The 24,992-nt window shown below is 32.1% G+C and overlaps 1 protein-coding gene across 2 annotated transcripts in view; it reads right to left on the reverse strand.

Moving 5' to 3' along the window:
• The window catches only part of KIAA2026 (uncharacterized protein KIAA2026 homolog), a 117,503-nt gene that overhangs the window by 29,468 nt on the left and 63,043 nt on the right, over positions 1-24,992 (reverse strand). The window contains exons 4-5 of one of the 2 annotated variants that reach the window (XM_038552321.1): positions 16,686-16,765; positions 7,818-7,907 (exon numbers count right to left, since the gene is read on the reverse strand). In XM_038552321.1, the coding sequence (XP_038408249.1) occupies positions 7,818-7,907; positions 16,686-16,765 (170 nt within the window). The remainder of the gene's footprint in view (positions 1-7,817; positions 7,908-16,685; positions 16,766-24,992) is intronic. The other variant, XM_038552322.1, reaches the window with a different exon arrangement.

Genomic DNA, 24,992 nt, shown 5'->3' on the forward strand with positions numbered 1-24,992 from the left:
TGGTTTGTCTCTTTTATGGACTCTGTGCCCCCTATGAGCCTCCTTTTTGTCACTCTGCAGATTCTGGGTTGACTTTTCAACCCAGGAGAGACAGGCAGAGGGAGAGGGAGAAGCAGACTCTGCTGAGCAAGGAGCCAGATGTGGGGCTCTGATGTGAGTGGAGGCAGATGCTTAACCAACTTAGCCACTCAGGAGCTCCTGATTTTTCTTTAATATATAATGTATCATTTTTTTCTTCTTTTACAGTCTGATGAAAATGGTAGTAGACAAGTTTTATTAGTGTCCAATCCTCTCAGTTTTTAAATAATATTCTTCCCCAATTCATTAAATGCATTAAACTATTCTACTTTTATTTTTTTTTCAGATTTTTTTATTTATTGAAAGAGTGAGTGAGTACAAGAGAGTGAGAGGGAGAGGGAGAAGCAGACTCCCTGCTGAGCAGAAAGCCTGATACAGGGCTCAATCCCATGACCCCAAGATCATGATCTGAGCCAAAGATAGATGCTCAACCGACTGAGCCACCCAGGTACCCCTAAACTATTCTACTTTTAAATTTTGGGGTCTTTCCCAAGATTTCAATATCTTCTCTAATATAAAAAAACCAGAATGATGTGGAATTTTTTTTTTTTTTGCCTTAAGTACCCGAAGGATTTCAATTCAATTTTCCAGAACTCTTTTCAGTGTAAGTAACTATTAAGTGGATAATGCAAATTTAGTTGGTTCTTTGAAAATTATTTGACATGTAAGTGTTATATTTGTGTATGATATGTAATTCAGAAGGGTTTAAGGCAAATTATAAAAGCTACAGGTACAGAGGGATCTGTCAACTTCAACCCTTCCTTGAAGCTCACTCCATGCTGGGAATATACAGCATCAATTTGCCTGATGTAAAAATACCAGATAGCCCTTTTCCCTTTTAATTGCAACTTTCTTTGGAAGAAAAGGGATTTTCAAATACTTTTTTTTTTTTTTTAAGATTTTATTTATTTATTTGGGGGCGGGACAGAACAAGCAAGTGGGGCAGGGAGGAGGAGAGGGAGAAGCAGACTCCCAGCTGAGCAGGCAGTCAGATGCAGGGCTCAATCCCAGGACCCCAGGATCATGACCTAAGCTGAAGACAGATGCTTAACTGACTGAGCCACTCAGGCTGCCCCTCAAATAATTCTTTTTATCAAAGTTTCCTTAATGGGATTCAAACTATGCCAAATTGTAGTAAGTAGAAACAATGAGCACTACTGATGAGGGTTAAAATCCATTTCTTAGCAGAGTAGTTATAAAACGTTAAAAAATACCCAAAGAACAAAATTTACCATAGATAAATGCAGACAATACATTCTTAGATAATTCAGTGACTAACTGAAGATTTGTCTTACCAGTCATATACTGCTGGTTCACATTTCCTGTCATCTAGCTTTCTTTTCTATTATTTTGAGTATGTCAGTTACCATTTGATTCTTTATAAAATGCATGTTACTTTCCTCCACCCTACTCCCAAACATGTAGTTAAGGGAAATGAGCAAGTATCTGGAGTTGTTTGGTGACTTCTGAATTAACATTGCTTGAAAAGATTAAGTCTTTTATAAAAGGACAGAAGCTGGCCCAATTTACCTTGATTAAAATTAAAAATTTATCCCTAGGGTTGGGGATAAAATCTTAAGCTCTGTAAGAGAATTCTTTGAGGATAAGGACTTTGTTTTAATTTCTGAATCCCTACCAAGTTCCTGGTACTACCATAACAAACAGAAGACACTAAGCAAGTACTTGTCTTATGAATAAGACTTGAATCTGTAATTAAAATAGGTAAAGAAATATTTTTATCTGTGATGCAGGCCTTCCAAAAACGGTGTTTTAATTTTTAAAAGCTTTAAATATAGCTCTTTAACGACAAAGTGATCCCTGTTCCCCAACAGCTGAGATTATTTTGTTTTCTTAACCAGCAGTTTACCAGAAATCTAGAATAAGAAAATGATATATATATAATGATGTAATTGTAAAAAACTTAAATAAAACTCATTTTAAGGTCAATTTAGAGATTATTGCAACCATATCTACAAGAAAATCCATTAAATAAAGTTAATTAGTGCATATTCAGGACTCAATGTATCCAGTGTTTCTTACACTCTAGTAAAATAGATTTTGTACTCAACAGCAGCGAGCTATAAAGTAATTTTGATTTGATGCCTCACTGTGAACACATGAATAATGGATATGGAATAGAGAGAGGAGGGAAAAACCCCATAATCCTTCATTATAATAAAATTTCTGTTATGGTATTAGAAAGTAAGATTAATGTATAAATAGTCCCTGTGTCTTACATTATACTACATGCAATTATGTTTTGGAGATCCATATAAACTCATGTTAAGTTTTAAACATAATTTGACTATATTTTTCTATTTATCTGTTTCTATTCCTTACTACATCTTCATTTTTAAAAGAATTTATCACATCATCTTTCTAAAAATAAAATACATATGCAATTATGTTATTTGTAACTTCTTCATTTCCTATACAAAGGAAGATAAAGAGTGAACATATTTGAGAGAGGCCGTAAGTCATAATAAATTGAAAATAGTTGGCTATAAAGTCAAGAATCTTTTTAAACTGATGGAATTACAAAGGGTAAAGGTTAAAACTAACATTCACAAGTTTCACCAAATGTAAGTCTGAATTAGAAGTATATGATCTAATAAAGTACTCTCAATTATGGGATCAGATGTCTGATTCCACTTACTTCTAACTTTCAAAATATCAACTTGTTTTCTCCCCACAGTAAATTTGCAGTGGCAGGCAAAGTGAGAGAATAGGGCCCTTAGCAAATACATGTTTATGCTAGGGCTTTGCAATTTCCACACAACTGACATTTGAGGCCAGGTAATTTTTTTGCAGGGGATTATCATTTGCATTATAGGGTCATTATAATGTAGGATATTTTTAGCAGCATTGCAGGCCTCTATCCATTAAATGCCAGTATTATCTCTTCAACAACCAAAAATGTCTTTGGACATTGTCAGAAGTCTCCTTGGGGGTGGAGGGGTGGGGTGGGGGAATCATTCCTGATTCATAACAGTGGCTTACACAGAACTCTGTGACCAAAAAATGGGGTGTCACAATCTGATCCAAGCTTCTGAATTCTCTATTTGGTCTTGCTAATGTACAGCCTTTGGTTAGGCAAGGGAAATATTATTATTGTATGATGAATTTAAATTATCTTAAAAACATAATAAAGATTAATTTTATCCATTACTTGAAATTCCTTTTCCATTCTTAAGTCTTTTTATATGTTGTAATCATTAGGCACATATTATTTTGTGTATTTAAAAAATTTAACATGTCACAAATACTTCCATATAGTAACAAGTATTTTATTTTTCTAGCTATATGATATACCATTGTGCTAATATTGTTTGGCTAATCATCTCACCACTGTTGGTCATATAAGCTTTTTCCAAATTTCCACTATTAGAGGTAGTCTGCTGAACACCACTGTGTAAAATGCTTTCTTTGGGGAGAAGGGGCAATGAAATGGGAAAAATGAAAGTGAAATTCCTTTTTTTTTTTTTTTTTTGAAAGTGAAATTCCAAACAGGATTACAAGATCAAAGAGCTAGGCAGTTTTATAGCTTTTCTTACATATTGATTACGATATTTATCCTAAGTGTTGAGTTATTTAATTGCTAAAAGATGTATTAGAAGAGAAAAAGGTCTTACATTTTAAATTTTAGTTTCTCTCTATTAATAAGACTATTATTCATCATTATATAATCCAGACAAGGTTTCTTTTCTATTAAATAACATCTTTTTTTTTTTTTGGACAAATTGTTCACACTTTTCCTTATACCCAATTTCTATGTGGATCTTTCCTTATTAAAGAAAAATAGGTTGAAACCTCTTTGAAAATCTAAATCATGATATAAAACATAAGGAAATTAGGCAGATATGAGGGGGGGAAAAGGGTCACACAAAAAACTCAGAAATACAACCACTTCTGTTGTAAGCTTGGCAGAGTTTTCCAATTTTGATGATTTAGAAAGCAACAATGTCTAATAAATTTCAAACACAATAGGATCAGGCAAACTTATCAATATTTTAGCTCTATCTTTCTGGAAAACTAATATATTTCCTCAATTTAAAAAGATATTTTCCAAATAATTGGGCAAAACGCAAATTTTCTCTCTTAACTAAAACCACAAAAATAAAATGTTATTTCTCCTTTAACTTACTAAAGAATCCTATGATCTAAATAATAATGAGAAAGATAAAATTTAAAAACTACATACTTCTAATTTATCTCAACCAGATGTCTCACTTTAAACAAATCTCAGGTAGATAATTAAGTCTAACTCAGCAGGATCTAAAGGATGTTGAGACTTTTTAGAATAAGTTGCTAAATGAAGTAATGGTACCACCAAGTGTGCTAGAACAAACTCAAGAAAACTATTTTTCTCTCCTTATATTATTATTATTTTTTCTCTCCTTATATTATTAACTATAAGTGGAATCAGTTGTCTGGCAAAAATAAACAATCTAGATTTTATAAGACTATAAATCTTCCAATACAATGAGTAGCTCAATGGCAAAAACTCTAAGAGGTTAGGAAAGCTTTTATAATGGAATGTTGACAACGGGTAAAGAAATGGGATAATTCTTCCTTGTTGCTTTGGTGGAAAGGCCCTGCAGAGAAAAAATCCTCTAAAGAAGTGAAGTATTTGTATGGATCCATGTTAAATCCTCTATCACACAAATGTTTCCATCTTTAGCAATGGCATTCATGGCAACCAAATGTCCATATGGAATACAACCTTTTTGTTATTAGAGTCATTATTATAGATATAAAGGTTGATGATGAGTAAAAGAATTGTTTTGACTCTAAATACTATTTTGACAGTGACATGTTCTTATGAAGATCAAAATTAATACTCTATTTGGCAATAGTGAAGAAAGCTGAGAGGCAATGAATCAGTCAAAATGGCTATCACTATCGCTAAGGTCAGGCATTTAATTATTAAGAAAGTCTCTTGGGTCCTTACTCTAAGTCCAATTCTTATAAATATTGTTACTTGTTTTGTAATTTATAGTGTATCAGCTAGGCAAATACATGGACAAACACAAGAAACAACAGGCGGACAATGAGGAAAGAGAACAAAAGCAAAAATACAAACATGTACCTTAAAAATATAAAGGTCTTTTGGTAAATGTTTAATTAGAGTTACTGATATCAATACATTTTTAGGGTATCAGTACAATTATGGATATTCATAATGATCCTTGAGTCATCAAAAAAGGGTTAAAATTTTGTTCAATATAGTAAAGGGAGGCATGGAAGTTTCTCATTAAATGATTAAAATAAGAAATTTTTTAAAAAAGAAAGAAATTTAGTCCTAAAGTTCAGGTTTCAGTTATCTAGAAAATTCAGTTAAGTAAAACACTTTATTCCCAAATGATAGAATGGCAGACAAATAACCTAGTATTTAATATTACTATAAATATTCAATAAAGTTAATTCCTACACCATCTATGACAATCAGTATTAGATTCTGGAGAAAAACAAGGAATGATACTAAAATGTAAACATTTACTGTCTATTGCTACCTTTATGCTTTGGGGCCATTATAAGTTCTCCATGAAAACAACCTTTTAGGCAGTTCAAAGGGAAATAGCTTATATGTTAGTAATCTCAAGAAGATTATCCCTACTAAGTACAGTCCTAAGAATTTCTATTTCTTGAAGAACAGAAAACATATTTTAAAACTAATATGTGGGGCACCTGGGTGGCTCAGTCGGTTGAATGTCCAACTCTTGGTTTCAGTTTAGGTCATGATCAGCATCCTGCACTCAGCCCAGAGTCTGCTTGTCCCTCTCCCTCTGCTCTTCCCCTTACTAGACCTCTCTCTCTCAAATAATAAATTTAAAAAGAAAAAACTAATATGCAAATACTAGGAGTCATGGACAAGTTAAAAATTTAGAGTCACAAAATTTAATTAATTAAACCCAATACGTAACCTGAAATTTTCTTATAAACATGCCTTCAAAGACTACAGTGTTAAGTATTTGTAATCTGTGTTTTCTTTTACCCTTCTAATCATTTCTGTAAAGGAAGGCAGTATGTGTATACCTCCTATCACTAATGTAAGTGATGTGGAAGGCTTTACAGAAAAATTCTAGGATGCTTGCAGAAGTCTTTTTCTCTTACAATGCATGCTATAATTACATAAATCTATTATGCATAAAACTATTCATTAAAAACAAATAAAACACTAATTTATAATATGGGAACAAGTTCAGATGCATATGTTATGTTTACCTGCAGCATAAAAAACAATTAGCAAACATATTTAACAATTCTATTTAGACTCATGAAGAATAGACAACTCACTAAAAATAAACAGCTTCTGCAAAAATTATAAATAATAGCCTGATTAAAAGACTATTCTTTCCTATTAAAGAAGAGAATCAGTCCTTTATGAGGATATAATATCAAATATACTAAAAAAACTTTGTTGAGAAAATATTCTAAATGTAAAATGTTGTTTGAGAAATATATTACAGAGGTAAATTTTAAAACAACCCCTGGTGTTCCATATCAAGTAACTGCCCACATACCAAAGTATGTGTACATACACCACACACACATACACACACACACGAACATAGAAGAATTTAATAAGGATTTAAACCATTTTTAATAGAAATATTTCTAAAAATATACAGTTTTCTGTATTCTTGGATTGTACATTGAACATAATGTTTTCCTGTTAAGTAATGGCTTATCACTATAAACAGTATTCTCTTAGACTATACTGATATTTTCAGAGATATCACATGAAACTTCTGAAATCCTTAAGGCTGTTTTACGCCTATATTAAATAACCTCAGAAGGTTGTACTTTTATGGCACTTAAGTCTCCTCCCTTCAGAGTGCTACCAATATGTCTTTTCTAAACAGCATATCAAATGACTACCACAAATCTGCTGATATGAAGCTTGCTGTATCACTATCTTTATTTTATACATAATTCTAGATTAATAGGTTTGAGCAAAGACCTAACTAAAACTGGCTTCAGGGCATTCCTAAGACATAAAATAAAGGGATTTTTAAAATAATGATTTATTTTCTTCAGTGCTTCAAGACTTCCCTATTTATTTACTGATGTATAACTGTGTTTCAAATTTGTAATATCACTGAATGTCAGTTAAGTATTACTGATTTAATAGCATAATTGAGTGTTTTACCAAGTGTTGAGTGAATAAATATAATGGTTTATACTCTACTCTCAGAGAACAAAAAATGAAGCTAAAATTGTGAATTTTGAATATACAGTGAAAGTTTAAAAATGACCTCTAGCTAATAAAGGTGTTTTAAGAAGACATACTGTTAAATATATATAAAAAACATCTGGGGCAGGACTAAACAATTTATATCTGTTATTTATGTCACAATTAACTAAAGTTTTTATTTTACTAAGTGATAAACTTCCATTAAAAGCATATGCTTATTAACTAAGAATATTTGCAAGGTAAGCATTACCCAAAAACTACCAGTCAGAAAACAACCAACCAGTATATTGGGAAATATCTACAACTATACCTGATATAAACCAGGCAAACAAATTAAATTACTTGCCTTGGTACCATTTTTTTCTATGAAAAATAAAAACTAGACCACACAGGAGAAATAAAAGGAACAATGTTTCTATTTTTCATTGCAAATTTTTATGTAATCCAGAGAACAAGATTTTTTTTAAAAAAGCTTTAGAAAAAAGCAGGAATAAGTTTTAATGCTGACAATAACAGATAGAACTTTTGGATCAACACCTACCGATTTTTTTCTACTGTTTTCCAGATCTTTGAGTTCATTCTCGATTTTTGTGATTAATTCCCTGAGTTCATCAAGATTAGTGCAAATAAGCTAAAATAAAACACAAAAACACAGCTTGATAACACATAATATAAAACACCCAAAATGTGGTAACAGAAGTTGTTTTAACATACACTAAATTCACAATTATTTGTATTTGTCATAGCAAAAAGCAAAGAAAGCCCCACAAGTTTATGTTTTAAAAGATATTACTTTTATAATGTATAAACTCCAGGCTTAGTAAAAATAGCTGAAATTTCAACATTGGTGGTTTCATACCACACCCCCCTGTCTCAGTTTGCTTTATAATCCAGGTACTTTCTTAACATTATTAACTCTCAGCCCAGAATGACAAAGATCTGGAAACTCACCCTAGATTTCACAGGTTACTGAATCACCTTTAAGAATCATCATCAGGCAGTCTCCTAGTTGGTGAATAATGCACACTTGGAGAACTGTCTTTATACCTTTGCTTTGGTTTGCTAACTATACACGATTAAACTAATTGTATTGCTGTTGGCATTGCTCAGAAAAAAGGATTTCCATGGTCTGTAATATATTCAAAGAAGTAAATGAAATTAAGTACACATTCTTAATATCATCTTAGTAGTCTTTAATAAAACCATCTCCATAGATAGCAAGTATTTCCTCTCACAATTTTGTGGCTCATTTTACTTCACCTTGGTAATTTTGGCAAATCACCAAAATAATTGGGTTTTAGTTATGAATAATCAAACTAGTTTGGCTTAACTACTAAAGCTTTAAACAGTGAAGTGTCAGCAACAACAAAAATATTAATAACTACATTTTAGTTCTTGTAAAATTATATGGAGTTCCCCCTAATATATTTAACTTTTTTCCTAAAATAATTTAAATTCATATTTTAAAAAATCTATTATGAAAAAGAAATGTTTCTAAAACAAAACTACAAGCACATAAAGAGGAAAAGTTTTAGATTAATGAAAGTCTTGTAATGCTTACTGCGATAACTTTTTAAAAAATTCTACATTTATAAAACTATTAATCATTATAAGATTTTATTATTCCATGTTTGTGACATTCATTAATCTTTGTGTAAGGGTACTGTTTTCCTAAAAGGCATATTTCTTGTAAGAGAAAACAAAAACAACAAAAGAAAAGAAGTTACAGCAAGATCATTCCTAGTGACTACTGTGACAAAAATGGGAAAGCAGGACTCCTTTAAACTTCCTTTATTAGATTAAACCATATGAAATCACTGATATGCCTTTGATCTACATAAATGGCAATATATGGCCTACTCAATCTAATAGGCTAAGAAAAAATATCACAGATATTATAAATTATAATTAGTATTAACAATTGTTATTAGAAATGTTTACATAATTTCAAACTCACAGACCTGACAATGCAGAGAAAATATGCATAAGTAACCCAACTTAAATAATTCCAGAATAGAAAACAGTTCACAATAATAGTGCTACTGCTATTTACTATAAATTACACATTGCCATTTGCCAAATCTAGAGGTATAGAAGAAATGCTGATAGGGGACTGGACAACTATGTAATTGCTCTAAAACTTGATAATGTCTTCAACTTCTATTTTGTTGGCCCTACATCAGGTTTTCAGTAAGTACTCAGCAGGAACTAAAACTTCCCATTGTATAATTTGCTATTTTTGATTGTCATGTCAAATTTGCCCCAGAGCTTGCAGATGGTTACATGCCTTTTCACTGAACTTGGTGCACTAATTAATATCACAGCACAGATTCCTCATTTGCATACATAGCAAAACTCAGAGTTGTTTTTACTTGCATCTTAGGTATCTCATTATACAAAGAATAAAGGTACATTTTGCACATATATAGTTTGTAGAAACTTACAGTAACAATGAAAACATACACCATTACAACTAGACACACTCTAAGACACTTAAAACCTTTCAATTCACGGGATCAACAAATAATATTTCATTTGAAAGAAGAGGTAACACAGTTCTGAAGGCAAACTCTGAATGATTTCCACAGCTTAAGAGCTAGGTAAAACAGTACGTTGAAGTGGCTTACCTAGTTAGTAAGTTGTACAAAATCAATGCTTCTCCAACTTTAATGTGCATAAGAATCACCTGGGAATCTTGTTAAAATAGAGTTTTTGATTTAGTAAGTCTGAGGTGCGGACCTGAGATTCTACATTTCTAACAAATTCCCAGGTATGGGCTGCAGATCATACTTTTAAGCAGTAAAGGTACTAAATGATTATGAATTCCAAATCTTCATGGCTCTTGAAACATTATGGTACTATGTAGCTAAAGAATATGAAGATTCCAAAAGACTAATTTCCAAATAGGGGATGAAATACTGATTTAAATGCACAATGATAAGATAAATATTCCTTAAATGACATGACTCAAATATAAATTTTGCTGAATTTGAGGGTGAAAATATTTTTAGCAATATTTACTTTGAATTTCTCTTAAAATGAGTTAATAGCTATATAACAACTTATAATCTCTTTCTATACTCTCTATAATTAGATATGATATACACCTAGTAGAGATACTCAACATATACAGCCAAGTAAGGTCTGAGAAAATTCTTGTATAAGAACATAATTCTTTTTTTAAAGATTTTATTTATTTATCCATGAGAGACAGAGAGAGAGAGGTAGAGAGAGAAGGCAGGTTCCATGCAAGGAGCCTGACGTGGGACTCAATCCTAGGTCTCCAGGATCACGCCCTGGACTGAAGGTGGTGCTAAACTGCTGAGCCAAAAATAAATAAATAAACTGCTGAGCCACCGGCGCTGCCCTAGGAGCATAATTCTGATTGTGTTACTAACACTGAAGGAAAAAAATAATCTGATTCATGTCAATATACCCTCTACTCCTTCTCTTTTACTAGTAAGGTGTATGTGTGGCCTTTAAACTTGACTCAGCTTCAAATGGGTGCTTTTATAAACAGAATCAATCCAAAACTTCACCTATATAAGGGAGAACGATGCATTTTTTTGATCAAAGCAAAACATTATATTAAAACATCCTTCTCGTTGCCTTGAATTTGGAAAAACCAATCTGAGACTCAGGGCCTCCAGGGGTGAAAAGGAAAGCTCCCCAGTAGATCAAATTACAGTTGGATCACACTGCCAACACTCAAGAGAGAAGGCTTTTCAGTCATACTGCAGAAGTTACAATAAGAATCACCCAGGAAAACCTCTTGAAAGCTATCACACTCTTCCTCAAGTTAACTTTTCACTTGAGGCAACCCATTACAAAGCCACAAAACCATCGATCTTAGAGCTGAAAGGACTAAAAATATGTAATTTTTAGACTAAAAAGGTTACCTCTCCACTTCATATATGAACTAATTAAAACTAACAGAGGCAAAGTATAAGATGACACACTGGTAGAGGAGACCACAAAACATAGGACTCATCCACCTCCTACTCTATCATGTTCTTTAAGGAGTCTTTCTAAACAAAACCAAAAAATCTAGGAACAACTGAACATGTATAATAGTTTTAGGATTTAATTTATACCTAAGCTTTCATTTCTATTATTTCATTTCTATTAGTATTCTAGTGGTAAATATCTTCAACTCAAGAAGCAGGAATGTTTATATATAGAGGGAGAGGGGAGGTCCTATGGAAGTAAAAAGAATTCCATGACACATCTCAGAAAAATTACAAGATAAATCATTTCTTACTTTAGCATTACTTCAAACTAGAAATTGTGCTCTTAGGGTTTATACTCAATAGATCTGAGAGATATTTACTTCATTTGTTCCAAAAAGGACATAGGTAGCATACAAAACTAGAGCAATAGAGCAAATCATATTAAAACACGAAGGGAAAGTAATGTAGAAGTCAACATTAATAGGTGCAAACTGGACCTCTCATTCAGTATCATGCTAATACAGCAAACCTACACTTTATTATAAAAATTATAAGCAAAATATTAAATTCATGGTATAAATTTAAATTTCATATTGTATTTAAACTAAAATTACATTAACATCTTAGAACTATGAGGACAGGAAAATTCCTTCTCATTCCTTATGATCACCGTACCAAGGAGAATGACTGCTTCAAAATCTGCAAATGCAGTATTGTGTGATATGAAAAGTAAGTCTGATTAACAAGATGTTTTATATTTATTAATGAGATACGTTTCTCTCAATGCACAATATTTAAAAATTGAAAGAATTTAAAAAGGGAAGTAAAGCCCATCCTGTTAGAAATGAAAAAGATGAAGCTGAAAACATTTACATTAAGAGGTAGCAATTCAAAATAATAATATAATCAAAAGGTCCTTAACACAGTGAAGTAGTTGAACTCCAACTTTAATTTTGGTCTCATTTTGTTACACTGAGGGCCTCAATTTGTTACTTTATTTCATATCTTTCATTTTATTTTATTTTTAAGATTTTATTTATTTATTCATGAGTGACACAGAGAGAGAAGCAGAGACATAGGCAGAGGGACAAGCAGGCTCCTGCAGGGAACCCAATGAGGGACTTGATCCTGGACCCTGGGATCATGCCCCGAGTCAAAGCTAGAGGCTCAACTGCTGAGCCACCCAGGCATCCCTATTTCATATCTTTTAGTTTTGCCATTGGTTAAATGGAGAAATACAGTTTTTTTCAGAGGTATGTCAAGGATCTGTGAGTTTATGCTTATGTTTGAAAACAATACTAATACATAAGTCTTAGCAGCTGGATTCTGGATTTCCTCTGCAAAATAGGCTTTACAGAAAATCATACGTATACTACAGTAGCGAGTATGCATTACATTCAAAGATCTTGGTTACCAATGAAAAGCAAAGTCAAGGTAACTAAGGCTCTCACATTATTTTAGAAACTGACCTCATTGAGACTTGGCACACTAAGTTTTAAAAATACTTTCTATGACTTTGAAACAATTGCATACAAAATGAAAATTCACATAATATTAGATTCCTCTTTTAAATATTAAAATAAAAGGCTTTTGGCAAAAATTAATTTTATGAAGAAAATTGATATTTAGTTTTCAGTTTAACAGTCTTATAAAACTGATTTTAAAAAGTCAATTTAACAAAGTCGTAATTGTTAAAGATATCAAAGCTTAAATCACCAACATGCTAAATACTAAAAATAAAAATATTTCCAAATTTTTTTGCAACTACTACTAAATAAAAAAAATCTAAAAATTCCCCTACATGCCAAATATATAACCACTATAACACTACAGTAGGGCTAAGCATAAGTTTTCCCTCTGATTAGACATAATGATGCAAATAATATTACTTGGTTTGTCACTTTTCAAATTCTTGTAGGCTTAATCATGACATTTCATGATTTATGAAACATGACCAACTTCAAGATTTCAAGGTCTTAAGTAGCTGAAAAAAGTGTTAAAGGTCAATAATAGATGCTTTTAAGCCAGTTCTTAGTTGATTTTCCTACTCATAACACTATTTATGTCTGAAGCACCTGCATGCTTTTTTGAAAAAAATAAGAATAAATAAAATAGTAAGCTCTATCATTTAATCCTCACAATACCCTATGAAGTAGGTACTATTATTACCTGACTATACAGATAAGGAATTGGAGGCACAAAGGGGTTAAGGATACAGAGTTAGTGGTAAAGCTGGCATTAGAACCTATATCGCCTGGTCCCATAATCCATATGCTTAACCACTATGCACATTACTGGTATCCACCTAGATCCACTAAATCAAGGATGGAATCTTGGAAGATAAACCCAGGAATTTTCATTCTTAATAAAGGCATTAGATTATTTTTATGCTATCTAAAGTTTGAGAATCACTGACATAACTCTTGGAATAAATGGCACAGATATGGTTAGTCCTTTTATAATACAAAAAAACAGATCCAATCCACCATTTGAATACCTATAGTGTATGCCTTAAATAAAGGTGGGATAATTATCTTCTTAAACTGAGATACAGATATTAGGTATACATGTAAGTAAACATGGATTCCTCCTAAGCAAATAGGCAGACAAGGTTAATTTCTAGCTTTAAAAAAAGTCAACAAAAACACTACCAAATTAAAAAGTAATTGAGGGGTTAGGGTGACTAGGTGACGGGCACTGAGGGGGGCACTTGACGGGATGAGCACTGGGTATTATGCTATATGTTGGCAAACTGAACTCCAATTAAAAAAAAAAAAAAAGTAATTGAGGCCAAAACAGGATTCACTCATTAGGACTTAACAAAAATAAACTTCACAATTTAATTCCTCAACACATTTATCTCTTAGCATGTTTTAAAAAAAATTTTTTTTCTTAGCATGTTTAAATCAATTTAAAGATGTACTAGTCCTTTGGCAAATAAGTCAGGTTTTGCAAGGGGGATCTAAGATCTACCCACCAACAGCTTCATTATTTTCAGCAATAAGATAGTTTAGAATATATACTACAAAGAAAATCTTCCAGCAATACTTTTCTATAAAGTTTTTATATTTAATGCTAGAAATGTGATCTTTAAAGAACTTGGATAAAATGAATAATTTGCAGGGGCACCTGGGTGGCTCAGTTGGTTAAGTGTCCGACTCTTGGTTTCGGCTCATGTCGTGATCTCAGGGTTGTGAGATCAAGCCCCACATCAGGCTCCTTGCTGGGCATGGAGCCTGCTTAAGACTGTCTCTCTCTCCCTTTCCCTCTGCCCCATAGCCTCCCCGACACCTTTCTCTCTCTCCTTCTCTATTAAAAAAAAAAAAAGAAAAAAAAAAGAAAAAAAAAAGAACAATTTGCAGAATCTGAAATGCTTTTGGGAAGGAAATAAATTCACTTCTTTATTATATAATAATCAGTTTTTTACATGTGGGGAATTTCCAAATAATCAAAGAAACAAACTATATAAAGTTATTTTGAAAGGCAAAACTGTAGGTTTCATCCATAACAACAAAGTTTACTAGTAACTAATACTGTCTTATCTCCTGTTCTTTATTTGAAGCAAATGATGTATTTCCTAGGAGACAGCTGTCAATTTTCTTTTTTGAGTGATACCATGGTATTTGTAATATAAACTAGGCATAAGAACCAGTTCTCATGAGTCTATTCCCCATCCTAACCACACACACACACACACACACACACACACACTCTCTCTCTCTCTCTCTCTCTCTCTCTCTCTCTAGGACACCTTAAGAACCAGGAAGGGGATTTTACTTATTTATTTTAAACACCTCAATTTGGCAAAACGCATACTTTCACTTTAAGTTTCTGAGAGTGGTAAGCAAATGGTCAGTAACTGACAAAGCATCACTTAGTATTGTGCCTTTCTAATTTTTTTGCTCATGACCCATGGTCAAAAATATATTTTACGTTGCATGCCAGTACAATAAACACAACATCAAAACCAAACTTTCATGAAACAATATTACCCTTGCTATATCTGACACACTCATAATTTCTTTTCTATTTTAACTGTTAGTTTAAAAAAGGAATGCTGGTCATGTAATCTACTAGATTAATTTCATGCCTCACTAATAAATACCATTTGCCATTTTAACACTGTCTATGCCACTTATAACATATGAAAGTCCATTCACTAAGACAGGAATGGAGACAAATATCAACAGCAGGCCAGATCTCTTCTGAGATTTATATCCCTGGACCAATATTTTAAGGGATTGAGAGGGATAGTGAATGGGAAAAATAGCATAGCAGAGGCTATGATGATATCAGTGACAGAATGACAATATACTATTCAAGTACTGAATGAGAGATACAAACAACAGAAAGGCCTCCCAGTAAAACAGTAAATACATATTTTTCACTAAATATTCTGTAACCAAGGTTACATTATATAAAATGATTTTGTAAAAATGTTTTTAATTCATTCTAAGATCATTAAAAATATTCTATCATAAAAAACTAAAAGAAAATGTCTATTTTATTTCACTGCTTATTTAAAAATATTAAATTTTTACTAATCAACTTCTATAAAAACACTTCCAAAAATAAGATTTTTACTGAAAAATAGGTCTACATTTTTTAATAAATATATTAAATTCACATTACAAATTACCAATATTTTCATAGTTATTACTCCTTTATTTTTCTTTTTGAGACCGACAAAAATTAATTTTAACATCACTTTTATTTTTTGGCAATTAAGTATTAGGTTATAAAACTTTTGGAACTGGATTGGACACAGTAATACAAAGAAATTTTTTAAAAAGAATCATTTGAAGAAAATACATCTTTTATAAAACAGGAAATAAAAGTATTATTTAGAGTTAGATTCTCTATTTATCCTAGTACCAGCTACAAATGAAAAACTCTTCACATAATAATATAACAAATATACTGTTTTCTTTTTGCAGAAATATTTAAAGACCATTCAATTAAATGTTACTTAGTATTCTCTTTGAAGTTCATATATAGCTAAGAGTTGAAAGATTTGTTTTGAGCTAATACATCTAACCATTTCTACAGTGTTCAAATAAATGAAAAGTAAATTGCCTATTTACAATTACGCTTTGTTCTTGAAGAGTTTCATGTACACATTTATTTTCATATATATAAACACTTAATATATAAATATATAAATGTATAAAATTTATAATATATAATATATATTCTATTAAACTACTTCTACAAAGCAACACAGCATATTAAAAAAACCAAAGAAATTTTTGGCTATCAAGGACAAAAACAGAGGTAAAAAATATTGAAGATTAAATCTTAGCTATGCCTTGCACTTGAAGGGAAAAAAGTCAAAGATGGAAACATTTCATTGAAAGTATGTGAGTTACAGTGGAATTTAGCCAATCTCTTGAGGAGCAATATAAACACTAAAACAGAAATTTAAACTAAAAAATGCTAAGACAAAATTGAAACATTACCTGAAATTCTGGTACAGTAGGTGACTTTGTGACAGTTTTCCTCTTCTTTGTGATTGCTTTTTTAGATATGGATTTTTTTCCTTTCAAGATTAAAAGAGAAAAGCTTCATAATACTGTTTATAGCACTTCATTAACAAAAAACAAATTACATAGAACCTTGAAAGTTAAAATATAACAGATGGTTGCTAGTGAGTCAAATAAAAATGATGAATCAAGACAAGTCCTAGTAAAAGCAAACATTAAACTATAACTACCTGTAACAGACATATTAACAAACACGGTTTCTTTACATATGAATGAAACTATCAAAATCTGCGATGACTTGCACAGTATCAGAATTTACTGTAATAAGATTTGGCAAAAAAAATGTCACATTACTACTGCTTAGTTAAAATCTAATTCACAATTTAAAATGAGATTACATAAGAAAAAAAAAAAACTTACCTTTTAACAATGACTTCCACAGTTGGAAACTTGCATAAAACTATACTCTGAAGACTATGGTCTTAAGCCAACCTAATGTGAAAATCCTCTCAGCAGCTTAGGAAACAAGATTTTTCTATCCCTTTAGCTCTGCACTCACCTAATGGGCTGCCTTTGAAAGTATTCAATAACCAGATTTAAAACAAAGTAAAAATATCCCTTTAAAAAGTGCAACTATTCATTTGTGCAATCAGAAAACACTGGGGAAAATAAATCCACATTCTTGAAGAAATCTAATTCATTACCATATACTGAAGTATATCTACTCTGGTGTATTTAACATGACAAAAGAGATACTATATGCATATAATCTCTATTTTTTGAAAGGAACATCTTAAATTATGTTTTGTTTCCACTAGCATTTAGCAAAATCAATAACAAACTGGCTGTTAATTATTCTACAAACATGAGATACAGGGCACTGGACAACTGATGGGGAAAACAAAGAATTATAAAATGGAAACCCTGTACTGCAGGAGATGAAAATCTATGTATGGGAATAAAAAATTAACCGGAAACACTTAAAAGTTAATTTTAGTCCACAATCATTTGTAAACTAAAACCAGTTTAAAAGTTACTATTTTTTGCAGAAGGGAAAATGAGTACACAAAGTAACTGCTCAACACAACCCCTATTGTTCCTTTCTAAGTATTCTATATAGATTATGATCTGTCATGCAAACAGTCCTTTTGATTGCAACATTTTATTCAACGTGGAGGCACAATTCCATTTACAATATAATTGTATTTTCTTCTGTATTCCCTTTTTAACTATATCACAGAACTATAATTTGATAATTTCTAACTTTTGACTCAATCAAATGCATGTATACTATGTCCGAACTACTACAAATTTTGAGTTACTGAGGTTCACATGGATTTTACTCTTATTCTAATAAGTATCAACTGCTGTCAAACATTTACTTTTAATTAAAATGACCTGTCATATTCATAACCCTTATCACTATTATTTGTTTCTGTGCTTACACAGAACCTATACCAAAATTAAACTTCTACAAAATTAGGTTAGGGAGTGGTCTGTTTAACCAATATTTAGGGAGAAGTGATTAAATTCCTGGTATCTCTATAATACAGCTAGAGTAATTTCTAAACTGGGTGCAATAGATACCTCTGAAGGTATCTCATGACTCCAGAGAGAAGAATGCCTTTCCTCTATAAACTACAATATTTTAAAGTTCATAGGAAAAGATTTAATTGCCTGAGTCTGGGAAAGTTATAAAAACAATTTGAAGGAGATGAAATCCTTCCCTATCCTCCCTTCCTCCTCCCCACAGCACTGTTCTAATTAGCTTTTTAAAAATCATTTGATTTTGTTTTTATTCATAAGCACAAGAGGTCACCCTTGATATTCCCAATAAATTCCATATTGTAGCTCCATAGGCACTAATATCAGGTACATTTTCAGTTAATTCTAGAAGTCACTCTTATTTTAATGGATTAAGCACATCAAATGGTTACTGGGTATTTCCTTTCACCATATCATTAGTATATTTAAATGTGATTAAGTAAACAGAAGTAGTATTCTGGTTTAAGCTTGAGTTTTGGAACTAAACTACCTGAGTTTGAATATCAGTTCTAATCAACTATTAGCTGCAAGTTACTTTATTTCCTTGTGTAGTTTCTTGTGTGTTTCTTATCTAGAAAACAGAGATAATGATATCACCTACTTTATGAGAATTAAAGGAATTAAGACATGTAAAGAGCTTAGACTACTGTTAATCACATGGTTAAGTGGTCAATGTTAATTGTTATCTCCCTTAGGTAAGCCATGATGATAAAGGTCTAAACCAAATATTATCTTTAACCTTCTTCAAATTCTTTTACTAACTTACTCCTGCTCTTAGCCCTTCTTGCTCATATGTCCTCTGTGCTACCACTCTACTTTGTATGTATATTAGTGTACATTTATCATGCAGTATTATAATGATTTGTGTTTCTCGTTCTTACTAGGCTGAATTATTAACAGAAATCACATTATTCATTTTGTATTTACAGCATTTTTCATTAAAGAAGTTATGAGAAATGATCCTTAAATAGAATAACCCTATTTTTCTATTTCAACAGAAATTTCACCAATCTGGAGATAGGAAAAGGAAAGCAGGTAATTGTCTATAATTCTTAGGGCCCATCTGAGTCCATTATTTTTTAATAAAGAAAACACTGACAATAAATAGTTTACACAATTTACCAAAGAGTTTTATAACATGATCTAGGAGTGGTAGTAAGAACACTAACATTTATTGAGAGCCTATTATATATCAGACATTTAGCAAGATAATTTATGTAAATTATCTCAGTTAATTCTCAAAACAATCTTCTAAGGTATGCAATACCTCACTTTAATGTGGGATAACAAAATTTAATGTGGGAAGATAAAAAATATTCCTCAAGTCACCCAACTGTGACACTGTAAGTTAGCACCATAGCCAGGGATTCTAACTCCAAAGTCCAAGTTCTTTCCATTATGTAATTTACCTCTTGAAAATCATGGTTACCATTTATTGATTCCTATCACATGCCAGGCACTATGTTAGTAGTATGCATTTGCTATTCCAATTAATCTCTGTTAATGATTGTAGCAAGGTAGGTATTAACCTCATTTTTCACAGATAAAGAAACAGACTACCAATAAGGTAAATAAACTGATAAAGGACTTGTAGCTAATAAGCACTGGAACATATATTTGCACTAGATCTGTCTCACTTCAAAGCTGTGCTCTTTTTATGATAAAATACTGTATTCCTTCAAATGTTCTGCAGGAATATAATCTGCTTCTGATTGATTTACAGCATCTCTTTTGGTGAGAAGATATGCATATACTATTAATATCTTCATTCTCTACCCTCATAAGAATTTGAATACAAATTTTCTGTATTCTTCAGTAAAAATCTGCTCTTCCTTTTTATTATACTACTTTTAAAATGGAGCATGGGAAACTACAAAACCACATAGCCTTATTTGGTAATCTGTTTTTATTCCATGGCAAGATATATACAGGCAAGTTACATACTGCCCCCCAGTGGGCTTCCATTCCTCTACCAAAAGCTTGATCATATTACCCACCTCCACTGCCCTAAGTCACCTGGTCCCATAAAACAGATTACAATTCTCAGATCTAGGATTGTACTAAAGTCAGAAGTCACTTTAAAGCATTTACAGAATTTCAACACAATCCTTGGGCCTAACACATAGACATGGGCAATATAGTTTTAAGAAGCTTCCTTAGGCTGCACTTGAACACTAATTACTAGGCCATATTAAGTTTTCCTTATCTATTTTCCAGGCACAAGTTGACATATGGCCTAGTAATTAGTGTTCAATGCAGCGTAAGGAAGCTTTTTAAAACCATAACCGCTATAGTAAGGAAGCCTGACTTGACAGAAAAACAATGTAACTAAAAATATATTTTACATTTTAACTTAGACTCAGAATTCTAGTCTTTCAGAATGTGGGGATACACCTCTTAACTAGAAAAATGAAGATGTGCCTCAGTTTTTTAATTCTATAAAATCTATATATTGGAGAATAACAATAGCATTTAGCGGAGTTTTTATGAAAATTAAATGAGACAATATGTATAAAAGGCTTAGACTATTGCCTGGTATACAGTTAGCATTACAAGTATTAGCTTTTGAAGAGGAAAAGAGCACAAAGCATTAAAGTAAAAGGACAAGGTGTTCTATCAATTCTTTCATTCTCTTGTATCTTGGCACCTTAAGTTGGTCCTCTAAAAATTTTCCTATGTGTATCTAAAGCCACATAGAACCTGTAGTTAGGTTCTATAATGTTTATCAACAAAATACTGTGAAATTTCTTATAGTAATGGGCCTGGATGTGATCAAATATTGCAGATTACATTGCTGTCTCAGTTATTCCCCATAAAGAAGCTTACTGCTTTTTGCACATTAAGTCTATTTTAAGCTCATTTCCTTGCACTGGGCACCTGGTGCAATTATTTAAAATAGCATTGCCTGCCCAAAAAGAGATCACCCCAAATTGGCATATTCTTCTCATCATTCAAACTGCTTCTAAAACCTCAACTTTGCAACTTTTTCCTTAAGCTTTTTTGTGTTTTTTTTTCAGTGACACCAGCTTAATTATACCTCCACACTTTTGCTCATATTAGTAACCAATTTTCATTTATCCCATCCCCATTATTTTTCAGTCCTTTATCCTCCGTGAAACCTTCTGAGACTACGATAGCACACTGATTTACCCTCTGCTTGATCTTTTATTATATACTTAACAATTATTAAAACAAATCACATGCCAGGCACTATGGTTCAGGCACCATTTCTGAACCTTAGTTTACACACTTATGAAAGAATAACACCAATTGTCTTACTTATTTTAAGCAGTCTAGAGAAGCTACCACAAAATGATTTCATTAAAAATAATGACCATGTGAGGAGGGGGAAAAGACCCTCCAAACCAAATTGGTTTAAATGAATAACTTAAAACACAGTAAGCTTTTTCTAACAATTGATGTATATTTAATCATTTTGCCTATTTTTTCAGATTTTATAAAAAGCTTTCTAACTTTTAAAATCTACTTGATTTCAGCCAACTCTACCTGCTCTACACAATCTATAACAAAACATCAAAAACAACCAAAAGGTTGGTTAAATAACTACAAAACACACATAACAGAATCCCATGCAATCATTTAAAATGCTACAGAAATCTATTTATCACACAAAGATATTTACAGTATATTGTTATGCAGAAAATAGACTGTAAAATGGTATGTATTAATCCAATCCTATTCAAAAATATAAATGCTTAAAAAGATACAAAAGACATATTAAGGGGTTAAGCTTAGTTGTATCTGAGTTAACCATATTATGTGTATTCATGTATTTATTCAACAGATTCCTAAACAATGTGTTGTGCTAACCTTCTGTCCTCAAGAATGTTATAAAATAAGAGAGACAATGATCAAAATAATGTAGAAATAAATGCAACCATTATAAATAAATTTTACAAATTTTATAAAGTAGAAGTATATGGTGCTATAAGCATGTACAACAGAAACTATTCCAATGTTTTTCTCTTCTATAATGTTTCTAAGAGTAAGAAACAGGCTTAAACACTTGCCATCAGGGAAATACAAATCAAAACCACAATGAGATACCACCTCACACCGGTCAGAATGGTGAAAATTACAAGACAGGAAGATGTGGAGAAAGGGGAACCCCCTTGCACTGTTGGTGGGAATGTGAACTGGTACAGCCACTCTGGAAAACTGTGTGGAGGTTCCTCAGAGTTAAAAATAGAACTACCCTACGACCCAGCAATTGCACTGCTGGGGATTTACCCCAAAGATACAGATGCAGTGAAATGGCAGGACACCTGCACCCCAATGTTTATAGTAGCAATGTCCACAATAGCCAAACTGTGGAAGGAGCCTCAGTGTCCATCGAAAGATGAATGGATAAAGAAGATGTGGTCTATGTATACAATGGAATATTGCCATTAGAAATGACAAATACCCACCATTTGCTTCATTGGTCTCATTCATTTGGGGAATATAAAGAATAGTGAGAGGGATTATAGGGGAAAGGAGAGAAATGAGTGGGAAATATCAGTGAGGGTGACAGAACATGAGAGACTCCTAACTCCTAACTCTGGGAAACAAACAAGGGGTAGTGGAAGGGGAGGTGGCCGGCGAGATGGGGTGACTGGGTGATGGGCACTGAGGGGGGCACTTGGCAGGATGAGCACTGGGTGTTATGCTATATGTTGGTAAATTGAACTCCAATAAAAACATATACCAAAAAAAAACCAGGCTTAAATAACCAAATTAAAATGAACTGAAAAATTAAGAACTAGAAAGAAAACTCTGAAAAATAGATAAAAATGCTTAAAAGTTGCAAAACTGCCTCACAGTGCTCTAAAATTATCCAATCATTCTCAATTGATTTTTCTTTGTACTTTCTATTAAAAATTATCTCCCAGCTACTAAATGCAGAGATTCCACCAAAAATTAAAGCCTGTAGTAATTAATGTAAGATGGATATTAACTACACACAGAATTTGATTCATCCTAAGTGAAGGTTCGTGGATGACATAACTTAACCCATAGCATGTTCTACAAGAATGCTATTACTTGAAAAAAAAGTTCTATGTTCAAATAAACTTGAAAAATACCAGGTTAAACAAAACTAAACAGTTCCTTTTCTTGAAGACTTCCCACAGTCCTTAAAACACAGGCCCAGAATCACCTATCCACAGTTCTTAAGTTCAAAGAGTTCTCAAAACTGGGACACCTGGGTGGCTCAGCAGTTGAGTGTCTGCCTTTGGCTCAGGGCGTGATCCTGGAGTACTGGGATCAAGTCCTGCATTGGGCTCCCTGCATGTAGCCTGCTTCTCCCTCTGCCTATGTGTCTGCCTCTCTCTCTCTCTCTCTCTCTCTCTCTGTGTGTCTCTCATGAATAAATAAATGAAATCTTTTGTTTTTTAATGGTTCTCAAAACTAAAGTTTTAAGAATAATTTGTATGGTAGCAAAACCTGAACAAACTGTTCTACAGTTCTTTCTCGTCTTTATCTCATTTAATCTATTCACACATTTTTCTGTAGAAATTATGTTTACTTACAGGTGCTACCCAAACTCAACAGGAGATGTTACTTACTAAACACATACATCATAATATCCTTCTATAATCTAATGATTTCTGAATTCCAAAACATACCCGATACAGGAGTTTTGTAAAGTGCATGGACCTGTACTAATGCACAAAGTGAACTTATCAGAGGAGGATTTCCACATTTTCCAAACTTGTCACCATGGAGCCCACTTTTAAAAAGACTGAAAGAGGAAACACTGAATTAGGGTTTGCCCAAAACTGACTGTAAAAAGCCACAATGTCTCACAACTAATAAAGGAGCCCAGGGCAAAGCCTCAGAAAGACAAGTGTAGAAAATGATCTAAAACAAATCTTTTGTTGTTGTCATAACATTTTATGTAACACTGTTATAACAGAAGAGAAATACAAATCTGTATTTGCCAGATTTAAGAATTTTTGTTACTGAAGACTTTCTAAAATTTGCTCTGAAGATAAAATTAGAAAGTGTAGAGGCAAGTGCATTATTTTATTTCATACCTGTAAGACTTCTGTACCCACCTAAATAAACATGCTCAGAGAGGGTACATAAATAACTTGCTGAATTTGCTTCCAAGTTTTTTTTCATTCACTCTTCTAAAACTGGACATGAAACTCCCACAAATTTTCTCTCTGATCTATAAATATTCTGAACTTCCATTTAAAAAATGTGGTAACACTTTAATTGCTTACAATATAAATTCCTTTTAATCCAATGCCTAGCAGTTAATATTGGTATAGTCTGTATAGGAATTACATCAATACCTACCCCTGTAAGTCATAATCACCTTAGGTCATGAATAAACACTTAATAAAAGATTTCAGATGACAATGGTAATAAATAATACAATATTGCATACTTATGTATGAACTAGAAAAATAATTCTAATTTAAAACAATTATTTAATATTTTAGAGGCTAACAATTCAAAGAGAACTTGCCAAATCAAACTAAATTTATATAACTTAATGGGTTATTATAAAAGTTAAAAGGCTTATTTCTGAAAGTTACTTTAAGCAACTGTAGTTTTTCATCACCTGGGTCAATGTAGACCACTTTGCGATTTTCAGTTTAACAAATTAAGCCTGTTAATAGTACTTTTATGCTTCCTTATCAATGATACATTACATATTATAAAATATATTTGATTGTATTTATTTAAATAACTAAGATATAACAGTGACTACATCAGCTAAACAAA

The sequence above is a fragment of the Canis lupus genome, chromosome 11 (assembly GCF_011100685.1).
Source record: "Canis lupus familiaris isolate Mischka breed German Shepherd chromosome 11, alternate assembly UU_Cfam_GSD_1.0, whole genome shotgun sequence".
Lineage (NCBI taxonomy): Eukaryota > Metazoa > Chordata > Mammalia > Carnivora > Canidae > Canis > Canis lupus.